The 21417-nt window shown below is 32.1% G+C and overlaps 2 protein-coding genes across 2 annotated transcripts; both read left to right on the top strand.

Annotated features, from left to right (window-relative positions):
- The first annotated feature begins 1751 nt into the window (after positions 1–1751).
- LOC145640484 (protein neprosin-like) lies at positions 1752–6237 on the top strand. The gene is made up of 7 exons (XM_081691757.1): positions 1752–1868; positions 3378–3464; positions 3625–3825; positions 4612–4782; positions 5065–5115; positions 5233–5379; positions 5857–6237. Exons 1-7 carry the CDS (start codon positions 1752–1754, stop codon positions 6235–6237), a joined length of 1155 nt encoding a protein of 384 aa, XP_081547883.1.
- Positions 6238–11569: 5332 nt separating this feature from the next.
- Positions 11570–16731, top strand: LOC145639197 (ACT domain-containing protein ACR3-like). Its single transcript, XM_081690367.1, has 10 exons — positions 11570–11858; positions 13104–13206; positions 13290–13396; positions 13490–13601; positions 13686–13731; positions 13882–13996; positions 14218–14285; positions 14423–15040; positions 15631–15735; positions 16152–16731. The coding sequence occupies exons 4-10, from the start codon at positions 13540–13542 to the stop codon at positions 16473–16475; spliced, it is 1338 nt and encodes a 445-aa protein (XP_081546493.1). The 5' UTR covers positions 11570–11858; positions 13104–13206; positions 13290–13396; positions 13490–13539; the 3' UTR covers positions 16476–16731.
- Positions 16732–21417: the final 4686 nt, after the last annotated feature.

The following is a 21417-nucleotide window of genomic DNA, read 5'->3' as shown; positions in this document are numbered from 1 at the left end:
GGCTTTACCGCCACAAGAAAGATGCTAACGGTATTTTTGAGCGGCATAAAGCCCGACTTGTTGTTAATGGCAGGAATCAACAGGTTGGTGTCGATTGTGATGAGACCTTTAGCCCGGTGGTAAAACCGGCAATCATCCGCACCGTCCTTAGCATCGCTCTCTCCAAGTCTTGGTCCATTCATCAAATGGACGTGAAAAATGCTTTTTTGAATGGTGACATTGAAGAAACTGTTCACATGCATCAACCTCCCGGTTTTCGAGACAAGGACAACCCGGGTCATGTGTGCCTTCTCAATAAGGTTCTCTATGGTCTCAAACAAGCACCACGGGCATGGTACCATCGGTTTGCTACATTTGTATCAACACTTGGGTTCATTCACAGCAAATCCGACCACTCTCTTTTTATATATTGCCATGGTAAACAAATTGCATACATACTCCTCTATGTGGATGACATAATTCTCACCGCCTCCTCCGATTCTCTCCGCAAGTCTATAATGGGAAAATTAAGCTCGGAATTTGCCATGAAAGATCTAGGCAAGCTCAGCTCCTTCCTCGGCATTTCAGTCACTCACCATAGCCACGGTCTCTTTTTGTCACAACAATCCTATGCCAAGGACATTCTTGCTCGGGAAAACATGTCATCTTGCAAGCCCTCTTCTACTCCAGTCGACACCAAGCAAAAATTGAGTGCATCCTCAGGTCCCCCAACTGACGACCCTACCCTCTACCGAAGCTTGGCAGGTGCACTACAATATTTGACTTTCACTCGCCCCGACATTTCGTATGCTGTCCAACAAGTGTGCCTTTTCATGCATGACCCACGCAAGGAGCATATGCATGCTCTACGTCGCATCTTAAGATACTTACAAGGCACATTGAAGCTCGGTTTGCACCTATACTCTTCATCACTTGCGGGTTTGCTCTCATACACCGACGCCGATTGGGGTGGCTGCCCGGATACACGACGATCCACCTCGGGTTATTGCGTTTTCCTTGGGGAAAACCTCATTTCATGGTCAGCAAAACGGCAGCCCACTCTTTCCCCATCAAGTGCTGAAGCCGAATACCGTGGGGTGGCAAATGTGGTAGCCGAATCTTGTTGGCTTCGCAACCTTCTCCTTGAGCTTCGTTGCCCAATCAAGAAAGCCACGGTCGTATATTGTGATAATGTAAGTGCGGTCTATCTCACCGGCAGCCCCGTGCAACACCAACGGACAAAACATATTGAAATGGACATCCATTTCGTTCGTGAAAAGGTCACCCGTGGTCAAGTCCGAGTCCTACACATCCCCTCACGCTATCAAGTTGCTGATGTCTTCACGAAAGGACTCCCACAGCTGCTGTTTGAAGACTTTCGCAATAGCCTCAACGTCCGATTGCCTCCCGTTGCGACTACGGGGGTGTATTAGACTATGTACTCTGTATATATGGTTCCTAGGTTGCTACATTAATGATTGTGTATTACTTCCCTAGATAGCAATTACCTAGATTACTTGTATATATATACACTGCCAATATATGAGAAAGGCAGGGGATTACCTTCCTACATATATATATATATATATATATATATATATATATATATATATATATATATATATATATATATATATATATATATATATATATATATTACATCACTAAGCAAATACTATCCCATGAAACTTTTGTTACAAAATTAAATCATCTTTTTACTAACAAGGATTAGCAAAAACGATAATCATCCTTAAACTCAACGATATATCGACATGAGAGGTGGTGATTTTGTGTTTCTTCTACAAATTGCTGTTGTATTGTTATTGTATTTTCCCTTTGGAAGAGGAAGACAAATTGGGAGCTCAAATGGCATTGTCAAAACAATTAAGGTATACTCATAATATTTCATTCCCATAATTTATGGTTAATATTCTTGGTTAAATTTAATTTATTAATGATATGTTAATATATTGTATAAGGCCTTGGGTATAATTACTGTTATATACGTTGTTTTATCGCCAATTCTGTAGTATGTAATGGCTAGAACAAAAGGAGTATCATAAATTATTTCAAAAAAAAAAAAAAAAAAAAAAAAGAGCTATTAGCCTATCTATTAACAAACTTTTCCCTCAAACCTTCAAAAACAATTCATGAATCAATAGATAACCAAATTGGAGAGGTAAATAAATTATTGCATTTAAGACTATATATTAATTCATCAATATGCTATTTTTCAAATTATTTCACTCATTTGGTAGCTAAATAAAATGAATATGGCACGGATATAACATATAGAACAAGTGATTTGAATGTCAAATACTCCGTAATTCAAAAAAAGTTGGTTAGAGAATAATATCATAAATAAATAAATTTGAGATTAACTTCCATATTTGTACAACATTTTCTCTTTAACTTCCTTTACATCAAAGGACAATTATAAATGGAGCAAAATATTACTTAATTAATAAGAACTTAAGAAGGTTAATTATTCCTTATTTTCCTTTACAGTTTGAGATTGCTTGACTTAATTATTCTTATTTTCCTTCCAAAATCCCCTTTTCCCTTTTATTTTATTTTATTTTAATATTATTTTCAATATATACAATCAATTACTTATTATAAAATTTGCACAAAATATTCACCATATCATATAATTGTAATAATTTAGATTTATATATTTTCCATATTTATATTACAATATTTTTCATATCTTTTACTTTGTATATTTTAATTTTCAAATTAGAGCTGACAATTGTATTGTGTCATGTCGTGTTGTGTTCCGATTTGAAGTTAAACGGGTTGGGAAGCTTCAACACTAACCCAACCCATATAATGTACATGTGTCATGTTTAATTAACAAGTCAGTAGCCCCTGACACTAACCCGCTTTTTTCGTGTCTTTTTTTTTTTTTTTGAGAGAGAATTTGTGTCTGTTTCATGTCATGTTATCATGTTATATGAAAAAATATTAGCCTTATTCAATAAATTATTAAATTTTCACAATTTATTAGGTTTTTTTCTTAATCAGGCTGAGTCATGTTAATAAATATATTATAATAATATTTTTTTCATAATTTGTTTATTAAAAAATTATTAATTACTTTTCTAATTAAAAGTAGTAAAATTACCGTGTATGACACGAACCCTAAATGTCACAGTACGTCAATATTAGCTCAAATTATATTATTAACGCATCTATAAACTCCAACCGCGCCAAGTACTAATTCGCTACTTGTATGTTATATGTATTGAGTATTAAGATATAATAAGAGACTACTCTACTCTCATATCCCTCGTCTAAAGTAAAGTTTATATTATGTGCAATAGATTATAAAATTACTCCATTAATTATGCATGCATGCAACAATGTTTCTATTTAACTCTGTAAATTTGTTGTAGGTTGGAGATGAAGATATAATTGATTGTATTGACGTGCACAAGCAACTAGCTTTGACTCATCCACTCCTTAAAAACCACAATATACAGGTTGGTTTTTTTTTTTTTTTAAATAAAATAAAATTATTTATAACCTCATTGGTTCGGTTAACTTTTTGTCGAACTTTGATGATTTAATAATAATATTTTATTGACCCGTGAGAAATTCTAATCTAATAAGTGGTAACACGTAATTGTTGTAATTTGGCAGATGGAACCGAGAACGTATCCAAGTACGTTGAAATCAATGAACGGAACATTTGAGCTTAAACAGTCTTGGCACAAGTATGGACGGTGTCCATACGGTTCCATCCCTATTAGTCGAAAATACAGTGGTTATAACTCTAGCAATGTACAAAGAAAATCATCATCACCTTTTGCAGAAGCATTATCAAATCTTAAGATGCATAAGGTGATTCTTTATTTTCTTTCATTCTTTATAAAATTTACTGAATAATTTGAGACAATCCGCTCTTAAATTACCTTACCCAAGCAACTTAAATTAATTCCCCTCCACCCTCAACGGGTAATCATGAGTAAAAGGTGGTGTAACTCCGACCACTAGATTTTCTGTACTATTATAAGTTCGTTACTAATCTTATTTTATGTCATACATTCACACTTCACTGTACAACATTTAAATGTGTTAAAAGGACTAATTCAATTAAAAATTTAAGTTAATGGTTGAATTCTAGAAATATGTTTATACTCTATCACATGGTGACATCCCCCTCACGTCTGTTGAGCTTGAAGTCACGGACTCTTGAGTGGATGTTACATGGGCTCTCCTCATACCTAGCGTGAAATATTCCACCTGGAAGTAGGGGGTAGATGAGATTTGAACTCGTGACCTCTGTGTTATCCATTGTTTAATATATACCATGTTAAAGGAGTTATTCAACCAAAAACTACTAATATTACCTCCGTTACAGGTTATGTGCAACAATTAGACATTTTCCCTCTCTGCTTTATGTAAATCGTTGCACCTAACCTGTAACAGAAGTAATAGTTGAAATCCATAAATATATTTTATACTCAATCAAAATAGACTAGTCTTCCATCATATTATGACCTCATGAAGAGGGCTTCCTAGCGATTTATTTTATGATTTTATCAGATCACATCAATTTTAAAACTAATAATTATTAATTTTTGCGTGTTTTTACGAATCATTATTTCAATTTGGGTCTGGTACTAGTATGCTATGATCCAAATAAAAGCAGGTGACGAACCTGGAAAGTTCAGAGGAGTGCATGGAGTTTTGAATGTATGGAACCCTGTTGTCAACCCAATAGGTCTAAGCCTTTCACAAATATGGATCGTTGCTGGCGATGCTAAAAATCTCAACACAATAGAGGCTGGTTGGCGGGTATGTATCGCAATATCCATATTTTAGCTACTACCTCTGTTACATATTATGTGCAACTTTTGAATTTTATATCTCATAAATAATACTCAAAACTTACAAATAATATGCATGTAACGGAGGTAGTATAATATACTTGTACAAAATGTCAAAATGTATGAAGTAGTTCCTATGCCAATTAATACGCGATCAATCCATTTTTTTTTAACAACCTTCTCAACGATACTCTCAACAACTAAAGTTTATATTTCACTACCCACTAAAAATATGAACATTATTGTGTAGGTACACCCATCCGATAGTCAAAGTAGACCAAGGTTGTTCATATATTGGACGGTAAGTAGCTAGTAAGCTTAGTATTATATGGACTAATACAAATTTAATGTGTTATAAATTTACTTTAATTTTACAGCTAATTATATAATTTAAATTTTTTAATGTTTGAATTATTAGAGGGATAACTACATGTCTACGGGTTGCTATGACCTAAGTTGTCCGGGTTTTGTGCAAACGAACAAGGATTTCGCTGTTGGTGCATACATAGATTCCTTCTCTGTTTATGGCGGATTACAAAAATCGATTAATCTATACATATACCAGGTAATAGTTTTACACAATTCTCATAATTTTCTTTATCGAGTACTAATGTTAAGGGTAGTAGATCGAGAAAATTTTCAAAAATTGTGGATGACTAATTTTTAGAGTATGTTTAATTCACCTGATCTAATTTGATTCGAAATTTCCTAATTCACAACTTATTGAGTACAATTGTTACGGGCTTTGTCCCTTTATTTTCTTTCCTATGAGATTGTACACTTTGGTCATAAAACCATGATAAACTCTTTCCATAAAATATTAGAAACAATTTTTTACCTTTTGAGCTAATCTGAATCCGGGGATTAGTTCTGGGTGGTTAGGTTTTAGTCCCAACACGGATCCTCCATAGCAAGTGTAGTCCCAATCACCAATACACCAACAACCAATTGGTAATATTAGAAACAATTTAATATACATGCGAATTCTTGTTAGATATATGTCATTTAAAAAATTCAAATTTTCGCGATATCTTTGTAATAGGATCAATCAACAAAAGATTGGTGGTTAATTTATGGTGGCAAAGCAATGGGATATTGGCCAGCTTCCCTATTCACAAGCATGACAGACAAAGGTGGTGATATAGTAGCGTGGGGTGGAGAAGTCGCAGATGAAATGGCACAAGACAACAACACTATTACACAAATGGGCAGTGGACATTTCTCTAATGAAGGTTTTGGTAAATCATGTTATATTCGTGATTTATTCTATGTTGATTATGCTGATAATAATTTCAAAGAAGTTCATCCTAAACAAGAAGATTTTGAAGTCCTTACATCTGTGCCGGAATGTTATGATAGTAAATTTGTCCAGAATGCTGAGCTTAGATTCTATTTTGGAGGTCCTGGATGTCAATCAACATAATCAGGATAACGTGAGCTTAAATTCTATTTTGGAGGTCTTAGATGTCAACCAACATATTCATATTCAGGTCATATATTATAACATGTCTTACATTGACTTCCGATTTATATATGTTGTTTTTAAATAAAATTATAAAGTTACTACATGGTTTAGTATCTAATTAAAAATCAGAAATTGTACTACTTCTACTCTTACCGGCCATGTAAAGGAATATTAACCTCCATACAATCAAGAATATTATATGGAGTACAAGACTTCAAAATATTAGATTACAAATAATTGAGAGGCCGTAGCTATTACAGAGTAACCCTTACTCCATCGATTCTATACATAACGTAACATCTATCAACTCATCAAGAGACAAATGCCATTATGCCAATCATAATAAATTATTAGTAATAATTTTTAATTATTGATCATGTGATGACAAAAGCCCACAAAGCTAACGTTAACTAAATATTATTTCTATTCAAAAAAAAAAAAAAAAAAAAAAAGAAGGGATTTTCGAAACAATCTCATTTATTCACGAATAGGATTCTACATCTTTGGTTGTAGTTTTCTATGAAAATTGTGATACTTTGTTTGAGTCTTCTCATTTAGGGCCTGTTTACTTACTTAATTTCAATTCAATTCAGTTCAGTTCAGCTTCAATCAGTTCAGTTCAACTTCAACCAGTTCAATTCAGCTCCTAATTTCCCTCTCTCATAAAATATTCAATTCAGCTCCAATCAGTTCAGTGCAGCTCCAATCAGTTCAGTTCTGCTCAGTTCAGTAAATGTGAACAGACCCTTAATCAATGATTAATTTATTATAGTAAGGGTCTGTTTCCATACGTTTATTTTCAATTCAGTTTAGTTCAGTTCAGTTTAGCTCAGTTCAATTCAATTCAATTCAGTTCACTTCAGCTCCTAATTTCCTGCTATTATAAAATATTCTTTCAGTTCAGTTTAATTTAGTTCAGCTCTAATAAGCTTAGTTCAGTTCAGTTTCAGCTGAGTTCAGTCAATGATAACAGGCCCTAAGATTTATTCAATTTATTTAAGGCGAAAAACATTTGTGCACGCCTAATTTTTTGTAGAGTATAAAACATATCCCTTTTGAGATGAAGGAATGTCCAAATTCCTTCTTACTACCAAAATCTTCTCTTCACTCCACTTCCACGCCTAATTTACCTTTTTCTCTTAAATTTTGCTTGTAAATAATTTAAATGAACAAAGAAAAATATTTGGTTGAGTTAGTGTGGCCCAAATTTCATAGCACTAACTTATTTCATTTCAAGGTTTCTAGAAAACCCTGTTGCGTTTAGAAATCGATACAGATTTGTGGAAGAATCTAAAACTGGTGAATTTCATAACTCACAAAGATTCTTGATTTAAGTGGCAATTTAAAGAACATGTGTGTAAAATTTTCTACGCATTTTTCCACCTCCATACACCACCTATAAATAGTGGTGTTGGCTTGGGCATCATTTGAGAGCATGTATGCACCTATATAAGTATATATCCTCTAATACTCCGATACTAAACACTTTATGAGTGTCCCTCCATACAATATTTATGCGGAGAATTTACCTAATAATAACGTAATAAGATATCATGATCTGACAATCGAAGTTTCTACATACACACAATCTATTCATTAATCCACAATTCCTTTTTGCACTACAATGAGAGATTTCTTGTACTACTCACTCTTTCAAAGATTATTGTGTTCCCCTATTTTCGACGTTAATGGATTTTTTCACCAACTCATTACAATTTTGTTTTACTAGCTCTTGAAAATCATCTTTAATTAATGAAAAATTATTATGTTATAATTTCCATTAAAACAAATAAAGCCTAAAACAAGATAAGGCCCCGTTCTTTAGAGCTTCTCTGCTCTACTTTGCTCTGCTCTACCGAGCCCTGCTCTGCTCTACTCAAATCAAATATGTTCTGCTCTGCTCTACTCTACTCTATTTTCAAATAATAATTAATAATAACAATAATAATAATTATTATTCAATAGTAATAATAATTAATATTGTATTGATGAAAATAATTTATTATTTTGAATAATTATTAATATTAAAAATAATTTTAATAATTATTAATATTAATAATAATTAATATTTATTAATCATAATTATAATTAATAATAATATTTATAATTATTAATATTTAATAATTCAAACTATTAAGAATTAATATTTAATAATATTATTAATTAATAATTTCTAATATTATAACAATTCTTTCAAAAAAATAAATAAATAATAATAATAATAACAGTTAATAACAATTTCTTTTATAAACATTTGATATTAGAATCACAATGTGTAGAAACATTATATGTATGTGGGTATTGATTGTTAGTAGTAGTAGTAGTAGTAATTAAGATACTAACAATAATACTAATACTACTACTAATAATAATAATAACAACAACAACAACATTGGGGCTCGTGCTGCAACTCATATATTCACTAGGGTAGGCTTTGCTATAGCTAGAGGAGTTGGGGCTCAGATTGTATCTCGGCTTCCCTGTAATTTATTGTAGGTTGTATGACTTTTGTTTTTGAGATATAATAATAATAATAATAACAACAACAACAACAACAACAACAACAACAACAACAACAACAACAACAACAACATTAATAATAATAATAACACTAATAATAGTATTAATAATAATGTTGAAATCTGCTATGCTCTGCTCTGCTCTGCTCGACTCGGCTCTGCTCTGCTGAAATTTAATCTGCTCAACTGTGCCCAGAAGCTCAAAAGAAAGAGCCTAAGTGTGTAATTAGCAAAAAATAAACTAAAATAGAAATAGGTACATGTACAAATTAAATAAAGAACATAAAGTATGATAGAGCTATTATAAGTATATTGGTTATCCACTTTATATTATAATTGCTTGAAAGAGAATTCCACTTCTTTGGTTGTAATTCCTAATTCTTAACGAATAAATACGAAAACATCTAATTTAAAGATCTTTCAAATTATTCCACCACTTTCATTTGTATTTGTATATTGGATATAAATACATGATTGCTATTTTAAAATTACAATATTTTCTAATAGACCCCCTTTATAAAGTACTAATGACTTTTTGTCCTCTAAAATTGCTAAAGTCAATTTGTGAAAAATGTTGTAGCATCTTAATGTAGTCACATTTACATGTCTAACCAAATACTTCAAATATGATTTACTAGAATGCTCATGCACAAATATGCAAGTTGTACGTCATTCTTTACATTAATTAAACTGATATTTATTGATTGAAATTTTATGCAATTGATAATGACAATAAAACAAATTTTAGTTAGACTTGGAATATTAATACCATTTCCACAATTATGGTACTCTCTTGGTTTCTCATTTACTCATTTTGTTTTGCACTTGGTAATCTGCATAATTTTCAATGTATTTTTGATTCATTTATATCATTACATATGGACCATATATATCTATGAAAAGGGAATTCAAATACAATGCAAAATAGGGTTATGAAATTCGGACATCAAATTGAGATTTTTGAATCCAAAAAGATGCGATTTGTAATCAATTGACTGTCGGATATATATTTGGATTTGTAATCAATTCAATCGATAAGACCATAAACGACTTAAAAACTAATTATATATATATATTTTTAATATTTAATTTCAAATATCCAAAATTGTAATATCAAACCAAACATTTGAAATTTCTGCCCAATCGAACAGGTCAAATAAATCAAAATTTTTTGCATAACCTAAGCACAAAAGGTGAAGCAAATCAAACAAATTGATATTAATTGAATTATTTACTTCATGACAAAGTACTATGTACTAGTACAGTATTATATACTATTAAATTATTGGAATCTATAAAGTGCAAACAACTTCTTTTTTTTTAAAAAAAAAAAAGAGAATTGTTAAGGGCTTATTTGACATCATTTTTTATTTTCAGTTTTCTGTTTTTTTGAAAATTAAAAACCAAAAACATGAAACAAGAAAAATTATTATATAAAACATGAAAATTCAAAATTATTATGATTTTAATAAGTTTAAATAATTTTTGATTCATTATGTAACATATATCATATACTTTTATACAACAAAAAAATCAAAAAACAGAAACCACAGCAATGCCAAACGAACCCTAATATCGTTTTTCGTGTTTTTAATTGTCTTCTGCTTATCGTCCTAGAATAATTGTGAAACTTAGTGTTTTATATCAGCTGTACTGTGATCATCTTTTATCGTTATTATATAAAATAAAGTTTTAATAAAACCTGACATTCTAATAATATACATTAAGATAAATCCAACAACAACTTATATATCAACATTTTTTTGAAACATTATATCAACATTTTTTAATGCAAAAAAAATATAAAAAAAAAAGGTAAAAAAGTCAAAGTTGATTTAAAAAAAAAAGTCAAGTGTACCAATTATATTGTGGGATAAAAAACTATAGGCTCTATAGCTATTTTAACTTAGGGCCTGTTCTATTTACCTATTTTCACTTATTTCAAGTCTAATAAGTTCATTTAGGATCAGATAATTTCAGTTCAAAAAAAAATTCTAATAAGGGTTACCCAAATTCAAATCACAACTTAAATAAGTTTATATAAGTGAAAATCAGGTGAGTAGAACACACCCTTAACCCATCTAATGTTGACTCGACTCAAAATTGAACTAAATTTGATCGTATCCAATCAGAGCGTCATCTACCAAAGTTCCAAAATATACGCAAAAAGTATACCGAAAATATACTCAACATATAGTCTAAGATTACCCATGAAATTAAACTTCCTAGGAAATTCTAAAAAGTGTTTGATTAACCATGGGAGTGGAAATTCCCATGGGAAGTTCCACCCTAGGTAATTTAGTTCCTCCATTTTGTGGGAAGTGAAAATTCCTAGGAATTTCTATATCCCCATATATTTCTCAACCAAACACCATGAAAGAATTTCAAATCCTAGGAATTTCAACTTCCTATGTTTTATTTTGTCAATCAAACAAAACCGAAATCTAATTAGACTATAACCCAAATTGCCCAAATGGTCAAATATAAAGTCGACACAAAAAACCTAATATAATTTATGTAAACTCAATCCGAACAATCTATTTGTCACCTCTGAAAAACACACACCTTTAAGTATCCCCACAGCGAAAAAGACGGCTGTGCAATAATTAACAGAAGAAGATCAAATGATTAGACAAAGGACAAGTTGCACAGAAACACAAGTTGATCTTGCAAAATTGACTTAGATTATTACAACCATAATATTTTAATACAACCATTAGATGAGCAGAAATACAATAAAACACTTTTTTTTTTTTTTTTTGAGGGGATACAATAAAACTCTTTGATTAAAATAAATAAACAAAATAAAAACAAGAAAGAAGAGTGAGATTTGACAAAAAAGTGATTCTAGCCACGCAATTCGAACGTGTCTTCCTCTTTCTCTCTCCACTCAAAACCCAACCAACATTCAGCATTCAGCATCAATATAGTGCGCCATCTGCTGATGCATCACTCAACCCCACTGACAACATCTTATTGAAATTCTCAATTTCTGCTTAAAAATCCAGTCTTTTTTCATTAGTTTTTGCTGATTTTCTCTGTTTCTCAAACACCCATTTTGTAAGTTTTTCTCTTTTCCATCCTTTTCTTTTCTTTTTATTGAAAGTGATTTTTAATTGTTAGTTTTGATGATGGGTTTATAGCGATTGATTGCTTGTTTGGTAAATTGTTTATTAATTCAGCATTTATTCTTTTGATGTTCTTGTTTTTCTTGTTCTGTTCTGAGTAGTTTTCTGCTTGGTTTAATTGGGTTTTCATCATTATTTAAAAATTGAAGGTGTTTGAAATCCTAGAAATTATAATTCATGATATTTGTGATAAGAACTGTATTTGATTAATTGGGAATTTAGTATGTATACAAATTACAAAGGCTGGTTTAATCATAATTTTTAAATTTATGGTGGATGAGGAGTTTTGGCCTTTGGGGTTTGGAAAGGGGTGCAAAAGTTGGATAGTTAATATTGGCTAGATAACTTTGTGTGATTCTGTTTGGGCAGTAGAATAGTACTGTCAAATCAGTTGTTCAGGTTGTGTTTGGGTCGAGTTATGACGGGTCAATTAGATGGCTTGTCATATTGGGTAATCTTAGTTCGAGTTAGTTTTTGACAACTCTATATAAGTATAGGCTGTATAGCATATATTGGAGTGACCCGCATACATTGGCCACTTGGAATTACAGTGATAGCAAGAATAGTTCTTCACTTTTTCTACTACCTGAATGCCTAAATCCCATAAGTGGGGTCGGCTACATAACTAACATGAGGACTCCCCATGATGGGTTACTTCTTCCCTTGAGTAGCCACTTAAGTAGGATAAGAGGTAGAGCTGAGATGATATGGGAAGCTGTGGAGGTGAATCAATCTGAGATGTGTAGGTGTTTGGCTGTTTTTCTGTGTTTGATATGATGACTTCATTGTTCAGTAACAATAATGACAGCTCGTCTAAGCTATATGATATCCATGTGTTTATTCTAGAACTGACATTAGCCGATGCATTATACCTTTGCTTGGATTAGGTCTCTAAGATATTATGATGATATTGAATTTGGTGATGCTTAAGGTTGACCTGTTTTCTGTGTTCAATACGTTGACTTCAATGTTTTCTAAGAATATTGACAGTTTATCTAAGCTATGTAATATCCATAAGTTGCATAAGTTTGATTTTTCATGAGTTTTTGTTCTCACTTTTGAACTGATATTAGCTTATGCATCATCCCTATGTTTGGATTAGGTTTTTAGGATTTTATGGCGACTTTGAATTTAAATACCTTTTGTTTAGTGATATGCTATTGCCAATTTATTGCAGTGAGTAAAGTGGCTGTTTTAAAAGGTGTGGTAACTAGAGAGCCATTGTTGGACAAAATTTTCTTTTTCAACTGGTATCTCAGGACTCAGGAGTCACAATAGAGGTAGCACTGGTACTCATTTATATATTGAGAGATTATTCTTCACAAGGTCAAATTTGGCTGACATGGCTTTTCTTGTTTTGCAGGGTCAAAAATTGTAGTTGTACTGTGAAGGTGTACGATGTAAGTTGGTGCAGGATTAGGGAGAGTTCAACGGTGAATTCAGGACTCCGCCCTCATCTTGTGCAATTAGGTATGGTCATGTTCCTAGCCATATTAGCCATGTGCAATTTGTAGTGCTATCTATACATCATGTGATATAATAATGGATCAATTGTTGAACCAGGTAGCTGCCACCCGTGGAAAGTCTCTTGAATTTTTGTCGAAGACAACAAAATGGCTGGGCCATATTTTGATCCTGAATATGAGAACTTAAGCATCAGAATAAATCCTCCCAGGTTCCTATTTAGTCTGTGCTTTCTAATGAAGCTCTGTATTTGTACATGCTATTCACATCTGCCTCTAACATGCCTGTTTTTCAGGGTATCTGTCAATAACACCAGTTGCCGTGATTGCACCCTAGTTAAGGTCAGAATCTCATCTTCTGAATTTCAGAACAAAAGTTGCACTTTCTCACACCCCCTCCCTCTTGTATGGATGATCATGTCATATACTGCTTTCTGACAATATATGTAGAGCTAATATGTTAAAAAAAAAAACACAATTGTTTTGTTACAGGTTGATAGCATGAATAAACCAGGGATACTTTTGGAAGTTGTGCAAATCTTAACTGATCTTGATCTCCTCATCACCAAAGCTTACATTTCCTCTGATGGTGGATGGTTTATGGATGGTGCGTATTTCTTTAGTAAAGTATTTCTGGTATTATTGATCTAATAACATCTGAACCTATTTTTGATACTATCAACTACAAAGTATATTGTATATAAATTAAAGTTGACAAGAGCTGTTCTCTTAGTCATGCATATTTTTGGGGTTTTACTCATCTTAAATGTATATTCTTGCTTTTACTGACTCATAATGTTGGATTATTTTTTCCCTTGTGAAAAACAGTCTTCCATGTTACTGATCAAAACGGGAAGAAGATTACAGACAGCAAGACCATAGATTATATTGAAAAGGTATGCCTATCTGATGTAAGAAGATTACGGACAGCAAGACCATAGTTTTGTTTTTTTTACAAAATACAGTACCATGTAAGAAGTTTCTGATGCATCATCAGGTTACTAATTAATTTTTGCACCCCATCTTGCAATAGGCTTTGGGACCCAAGGGCCAAGCAGCTGATTGGATAAAGAGCAGGCCAGGAAAAAGAGTTGGACTACACTCTGTTGGTAATCACACTGCTGTCGAGCTGATAGGCAGGGATCGTCCAGGGCTCTTGTCAGAGATCTTTGCGGTGCTTGCTGACCTCCACTTCAACATAGCTGCTGCTGAAGTTTGGACCCACAACACAAGAATAGCTTGCGTTCTTTATGTCAATGATGATACTACCTATCTTGCTGTAGATGACCCCAGCAGATTATCTCTGATGGAAGAGCAGCTCAAGAACATTCTTGGTGGCACCCAAGATGATGAACATGTGGCTCACACCAGTTTCTCCATGGGTTTTACCCATGTTGACCGTCGTCTTCATCAGATGATGTTCGCTGACAAGGATTATGAAAGTGCTGACACACCCAATATTGTGGAATATCCTCCTCCTCTCAAGCCTAAAATTTTTGTTGAACATTGTGAGGAGAAAGGGTACTCAGTGGTTACACTGAAGTGCAAGGATCGACCAAAGCTTATGTTTGATATTGTCTGCACACTTACAGATATGCAGTATGTTGTTTTCCATGCAACCATCTCCTCTGATGGCCCATATGCATCACAGGTATCAAGATCATTCTCCTTGCCAAATTTGTGGGATTTTTTGTACTGTTTTCTTGAATTGACTTAGCTTTTGCCTATGCTTCCGTTATATACGTAGACACCATGCTAAAATTATATCATCTGGTAGATTGGAGAGTGGAGAAATTAAGCATCATCACAGTGGATATCTCAAGTTACAAAAGAATTTTACTACATTTTAAATTTTCTTATCATATTTATGGTTTAAATTACAATTTTTGACAGACAAGTGTATCGTCCAAAATATTAACAGATATTCTGTTATATTTTCCAGGAAGTTCGAGATGCACATTGTTCAACTAAGGCCTTTCTGTTTCTTAGTTATAATAAGTGTTGGAAGTTTAATACTTCCACCTTGGTCTTCATTTTAGGTTGAAAATATTTTTACCCCCCAATTTAATTTCTAAATGCATGCATGGCATTACATTTCATGTGTTTACCATATGCATAAAAAAGCTCAAAGATCCTCATGATGGTTTGCTTTTTATCCCTTTTCTAATGACAAAAAAATCCTCAGTCACAAAAATTTATTTGTACTGCAACATTAAATTTGCTGATGAGCAAGAGTTACAGGAGTACTACATTCGACATATGGATGGCTGTACACTTGACATGGAAATGGAGAAGGAAAGGGTTATCAAATGCCTTGAAGCTGCCATTCAACGGAGAATAAGTGAGGTAAGTACTGTCTCAAAACTTTCTTTCTTTTGCCTTCAATGTTTTATGGTAGGAAGTTCTAGTTGAAAATATGGTTTCTTCAGTCGTTGGTACCACTTACTGAACTGAACCGTGATCAAGTTGGCTTTCTACTGACTTGTAATGCTTAGATTGCTTACTGACCCTTGAGCTTTTTATGTTAATACGAAACAAAAATTTGGGGGTGGGATATTATTGTTCAAGTTATCGACTGTATGAAATTTTAGGAGATGTGAAACCTTACAATGGAATGGAAGAACTAAGTGAGTATATAATCAAATGAGTTTGGGTTTAGGCATTATAAGCATATCTTGAAGAATACTTGTCATATTATATGACTTTGTAACAAACAGCGCTATTTTGTGGAATTTGGAATTTATCTGATGCTTGTGAAACAGGGTCTAAGCCTAGAACTCTGTGCAAAGGATCGAGTTGGCTTACTGTCGGAAGTGACAAGGATTCTCCGAGAACATGGACTGACAGTAATGAGAGCAGGTGTGTCCACTGTAGGAGAGAAGGCAAAGAATGTGTTCTATGTGAGGGATTCTTCAGGGAATCCAGTAGATGTGAAAACAATCGAAGCACTCCGAAAAGAGATTGGGCTTACCATGATGCTCAATGTGAAGAAAGCCCCAGCTAGCTCCAGGGAACCTGCGGAAGCTAAAGGATGGGCCAAAACCAGCTTCTTCTTTGGCGGTCTGCTGGAGAAGTTCTTGCCGTGAATATAATGCATGCCAAACAAATACTATGGCATATGATATGTATGTAACATTTGGTGTATAGACTAATAAAAGTTTCACCAAAGAAAGCCTCTAATTGTCATCAGAACTGTGAATCTTATGATTAATTTTAGGTGGTAGATATGTAGGATGAGAAACATTATTAGGACAGCATAAAGTTCAATATGAAACAGGCCCAAAATTTCTTGCTCTTCATAGAGCTGGTGACTTATGCAGTTAGGTCATAAATTTGGTTTCATGTTGATGTAAGCTGTTTCCAAACTACACCGAAAATTATATAAAGCCACAAGGAAATTAAATGTATAATGAATTAAGGACTCAAATCAAATCTAGTTTTGTGCAGTGTAAGAACTTGAATTTTAACGTTGGAATTGAGTTTAGCGTTAATAAGTTCAATAAACAAAAAGTTTAACTTATTGCACCAAAAAAAATAAAATAATAATAATAGTTGAATTTAGTAAAATAAGAGTTGTGCCCAGTAATTCCCCAGATTTGTTTATCTAGGGGTATAATCGTCTTTTTAAATATCAGTTGAGGGGTACATGCGTCTTTTCATGTACTAGTTGAGGGGTGCATGTGTAATTTCCTCACCAAACAATAAAAGCAAGTTGCAAACAGTAATTGGACAGCTCACCAAAAGTACTGAATAAATTACCAACCTTTTTCAATATATTTACAGAAATGACACCAGATTAACAAAAAATCGTTTATATGGCAAATTAACTTGTATTTGCCGGTAAAATAAAAGGCTACTCCATTAAGAATATAAGATATTAATTATGACTTTTCACGAGAATTGTAACTATGTACAAATGGAAGTTACAAAGTTCTAGAAGGTCAATTGAGGGCTCAATTAGGGGTAAGAAGTTTGTATACACGAAAATTATTGTTTCCTAATTTGAATAAAAATATAGTGTAATTTTAAAATCAAGAATGTTAGAAGGTTTAGTTGTGACAAAGTTAGCATCTACACTGTAACAATAACCATAGAGAGAATGGAGTTTTAAGACGTATTACACACACTAGTACATTAAACACAAAAACGTTTATTTTATAAATATTTTGAGGTCAGAGTATATATTAAGCATGTTGAACGAAGAGAAAATCATAAAATGAACATTATACGTTATTATGTGCAATTATAAAGATGCGGTATTGCCAAATCAGTGTGATCTGGAATATGACAATTTCAGGTGTTGATGTTCCTACATATATTGCTTCAACATGCCTGTCTTTGACTTTGAGAATCAAGAGTTTTCGAACAAGCAAGCAAACACCTCGTTGTCAATTAAAGCTTGTTAGCTAATTAAAATACTTGTTCATAATAATCATAATTATTTTAATGGAACATGTATATAATATAAATTTAACAATATGAGTAAATGGAACTCTTCCACCTCCTAACACATTAACATTACATTAGACTCTCCCCGGTCCTTTATAGTTGTATTTTCACTTCTACGCTGGTCAATGTATAATTTTAATCACTAATATATTAGTTTTTAAGATTTATTATTATTATTATTATTATTATTATTATTATTATTATTATTATTATTATTATTATTATTATTATTATTATTATTATTATTATTATTATTATTATTATTATTATATCAGAAAAAACCTACAAAGTCAATCAATTTACAAGAAATTAGTGGGGAGCCGAGATACAATCTGGGCCCCCACCCCTCTAGCTATAGCGAACCCGATCCTGCTGAAGATGTGAGCTGCCGCACGAGCACCAATGTCCTGAATCTTAGCAAACGCCTGAACCCGCTTCAGCAACGCAATATCATCCTTATCTTATTATTATTATTATTATTATTATTATTATTATTATTTTTATGTTTTTTAAACTCAACTTAGGGCCTATTCTAATTTACAGAACTGGACTGGATTGTTTATGAGAGAAGGAAATTATCGACTGAACTGAATTAGATTGAAATTAAGCTGAAGAGAACAGACCCTTAGAGTAATACTACCTTTGTTTCAAACCTTATACTCTGTATCAATTAGGGCCTTCTGTTCTCATACGATTATTTTTAGTTCAGTTCAGCTCTAATAAGTTCATTTCAGTTCAGCTCCTAATTTCCTTCTCTTATAAAATATTCATTTCATTTCAGTTCAATTCAATTCTAATAAGTTCAGTTCAGTTCAATTCAGTTCAGTTCTGTCAATGAAAACAGGCCCTTAGGGACTGTTCTCATACGTTTATTTTCAGTTTAGTTCGGCTCCTAATTTCCTTATCTTATAAAATATTCATTTCAGTTCAATTCAGTTTAATTCAGTTCATCATCAGTTCAGTTCAGTCAATGAGAACAGACCCTTAGTCTCAAGCATGCATGCCTTTAGTTGTGAATTGAATCTATTAGGCCACATTACTTGCTTCTCCATATTTAACAAAGATAGTTACTTTATAAAAAAAAATTAAAAAAAAATAATAATAAATAAAAAAAAATTAAAAACCTTTTAACGTACGGAGTACATGGTCATTCTTTTTTAAAGGGTAAAAGAGCAACTCTAATGGTAAGCGAAATTAGCAAATTAGTTTACTTGATATGTCACATAAAATTTTAAGCGAATCTTTTTCAAAAAAAAAATAAATAAAATAAAATTTAAGCGAATCTTTTTTGTAACTAGTTTGTGTTCCTATGGTTAGCTACTAACTTGCGATTCAAATGAGCCTTAATATCTTAATTAGTTTTCAAAGATTAATTTTATTAATATATCAACCCCTCTCTTTTTAGAAAATATTTTCTCAAGTAAATTAGCTTGGCCAAGTTAATATGCTTGACCAAGCTAATTTATTTTTTAGCTCCAATGATCAAGCTAACATTTAATTTAGGAAATTTTCTAAATTGCAAGTAATTCCCTAGTTACAACAATTGAAGATGCTTGATTAGCTCAATTATTAGCATGAGGAAGGGTTCATAATAATTTGCTCATACTTTATGATTCCATCATTTAATTAACCTAACAAAAGGAATAAGACTTCCAAATTCCAATCAAAACAAGTCTAAAATATTGAGAAATAATATTTTTTTTTTTTTTTTTTTGATAGCATGGATGGATACTATAACTAAATTCATTATTTCATCATGTCATCAATTATTAATTCCACGAACATTGACTAGGTGTCCAATAATTTAATTTAGTGTCCCTCTAAAAATTTTAGTGGATGAAATTATTCGAGATTAAATAAAAGATAAAATCATACCATAACATATATGATTACGTGCAATTGCATGTATGAAGACGATAATCAATGACGGGTTCATTGCTGAACATAACGTACATAAAATCTTTGGTCATATTCTTTTATTTTTAATGCTTTGTGATTTATCTTTTTTAATGTGAAAAAACTACTCGTACAATAATTGACGTAAAGATAAGGCAAGGTGTAAATTTGCAAAAATTTCCAAATTTAGAATGTTAATTTAAATAAAAACTTTCTATAAAAGGAATAGATAATTGCGTGACTAATTTTTCTTTGTGGGGATTTATTATCTTCTTTGTAATATAGGTAGCTATTTGATGGTCGATTTTTCATAGATATAGTATAGTGTTTCATAATAATAGGAAACCTTTATAAGTAATTATGGCTTTTTGTTTGATTATTTTGGTTTGGTGCAGTGCTTGAGATTAATGAGTCATAAACTCATTATTGATTGGGTTAATTAGTCCATGCATTTAGAGAGTTGAAACCAATACTAGTGGAGTAGTAAACAACTAAAAATACTCGTACATACACCCAAAAAAAGAAAAACTGATTTTGACACATCTCTTTGTGAGAAGAGCATTGTAAACACATTTTTAGTTTGATAAAATCATTTTTGCGTATAGCAGTATTGTACTAGATTCGGGCTCATTTGCGCACCAAAAAAATATATATGAGGTTCATTTTGAAATAAAAAAGTAAATGCCCGGTTTAAGCTAACAACGGTTTTCTGTGACCAGCGAAGGAAATTGTTTTTTGTTGTGTGTGCAGCAATACTTGTGATGAAAATGGCTTAATTGTGCATGAATTTGAACAAGAGATCCCACGAGAAATGCAAGATTTATAAAGCTAGGTCCTACCATTGATGTTTTCAGTTAGCTACAATGTATACAAAAGTACAAAGTCAAGGCATAGAAGATGACCTATAAATTGGGATTATTAACTTAAAAAAATCTTTTCAACGTTACATGTAAACGTAGCAATCAGCTGATGCAGCATGGCCACCATCTTCACTATCACGTCTATGGTTTATCTATTATTATTGCACATTTGATAACAATATAGTGCAACTTGTATGGAATTTGAATGAAAGCAACCAAAAAAAATCACTCCTAGAACAAAAGGGAAAAGGCGAGTTTTTATTTTTTATATTTTTTTATGCAAACGAGGGTCAAGCCCATTTATTCATAAATAAATAAAAAATACATAGATAAACCGTGGCAAGGTCACTCCTATGATATCCTTCCTTAGAAGAGCTTTTATTTCGATCGGGGGTGTTTAATTAGACAATCAATGTAGTTACGTACTTATGTAAGGTATGTTGCTAATTAGTCCTTAATCAGCTTGTTTAAAGCGGAAACTTAAGGTTTATTACAAATTCTATTCGCTTTATACCTTGGCATACATTGATACATGTCATATACCTTCCATATTTTTCATACATGCAACGTATTTTTTTTACGTAAAACGAGGCACTTACATTATTTTTTTACTAATTTCGATCTCAATTCGGATCCTTAAGAGAAAAAATGGCCCCTAAAACCTTAACCGAATATTTTTCAACGCGTAAACCAATGAAAAAGTTAAATCGGGTTGTAATTTATAATTTATAATTTATTTTTTCAAATGGCTACAATTTAAAAATATAACTTATTTTGCTAACAAAAACAAGATTAGAGTTTGACCTCATAATTGTATATTTTG

This window comes from Chenopodium album, chromosome 7 (assembly GCF_948465745.1).
Source record: "Chenopodium album chromosome 7, dcCheAlbu1.1, whole genome shotgun sequence".
Taxonomy (NCBI): domain Eukaryota; kingdom Viridiplantae; phylum Streptophyta; class Magnoliopsida; order Caryophyllales; family Amaranthaceae; genus Chenopodium; species Chenopodium album.
This window is presented reverse-complemented; position numbering and strand designations above follow the sequence as displayed.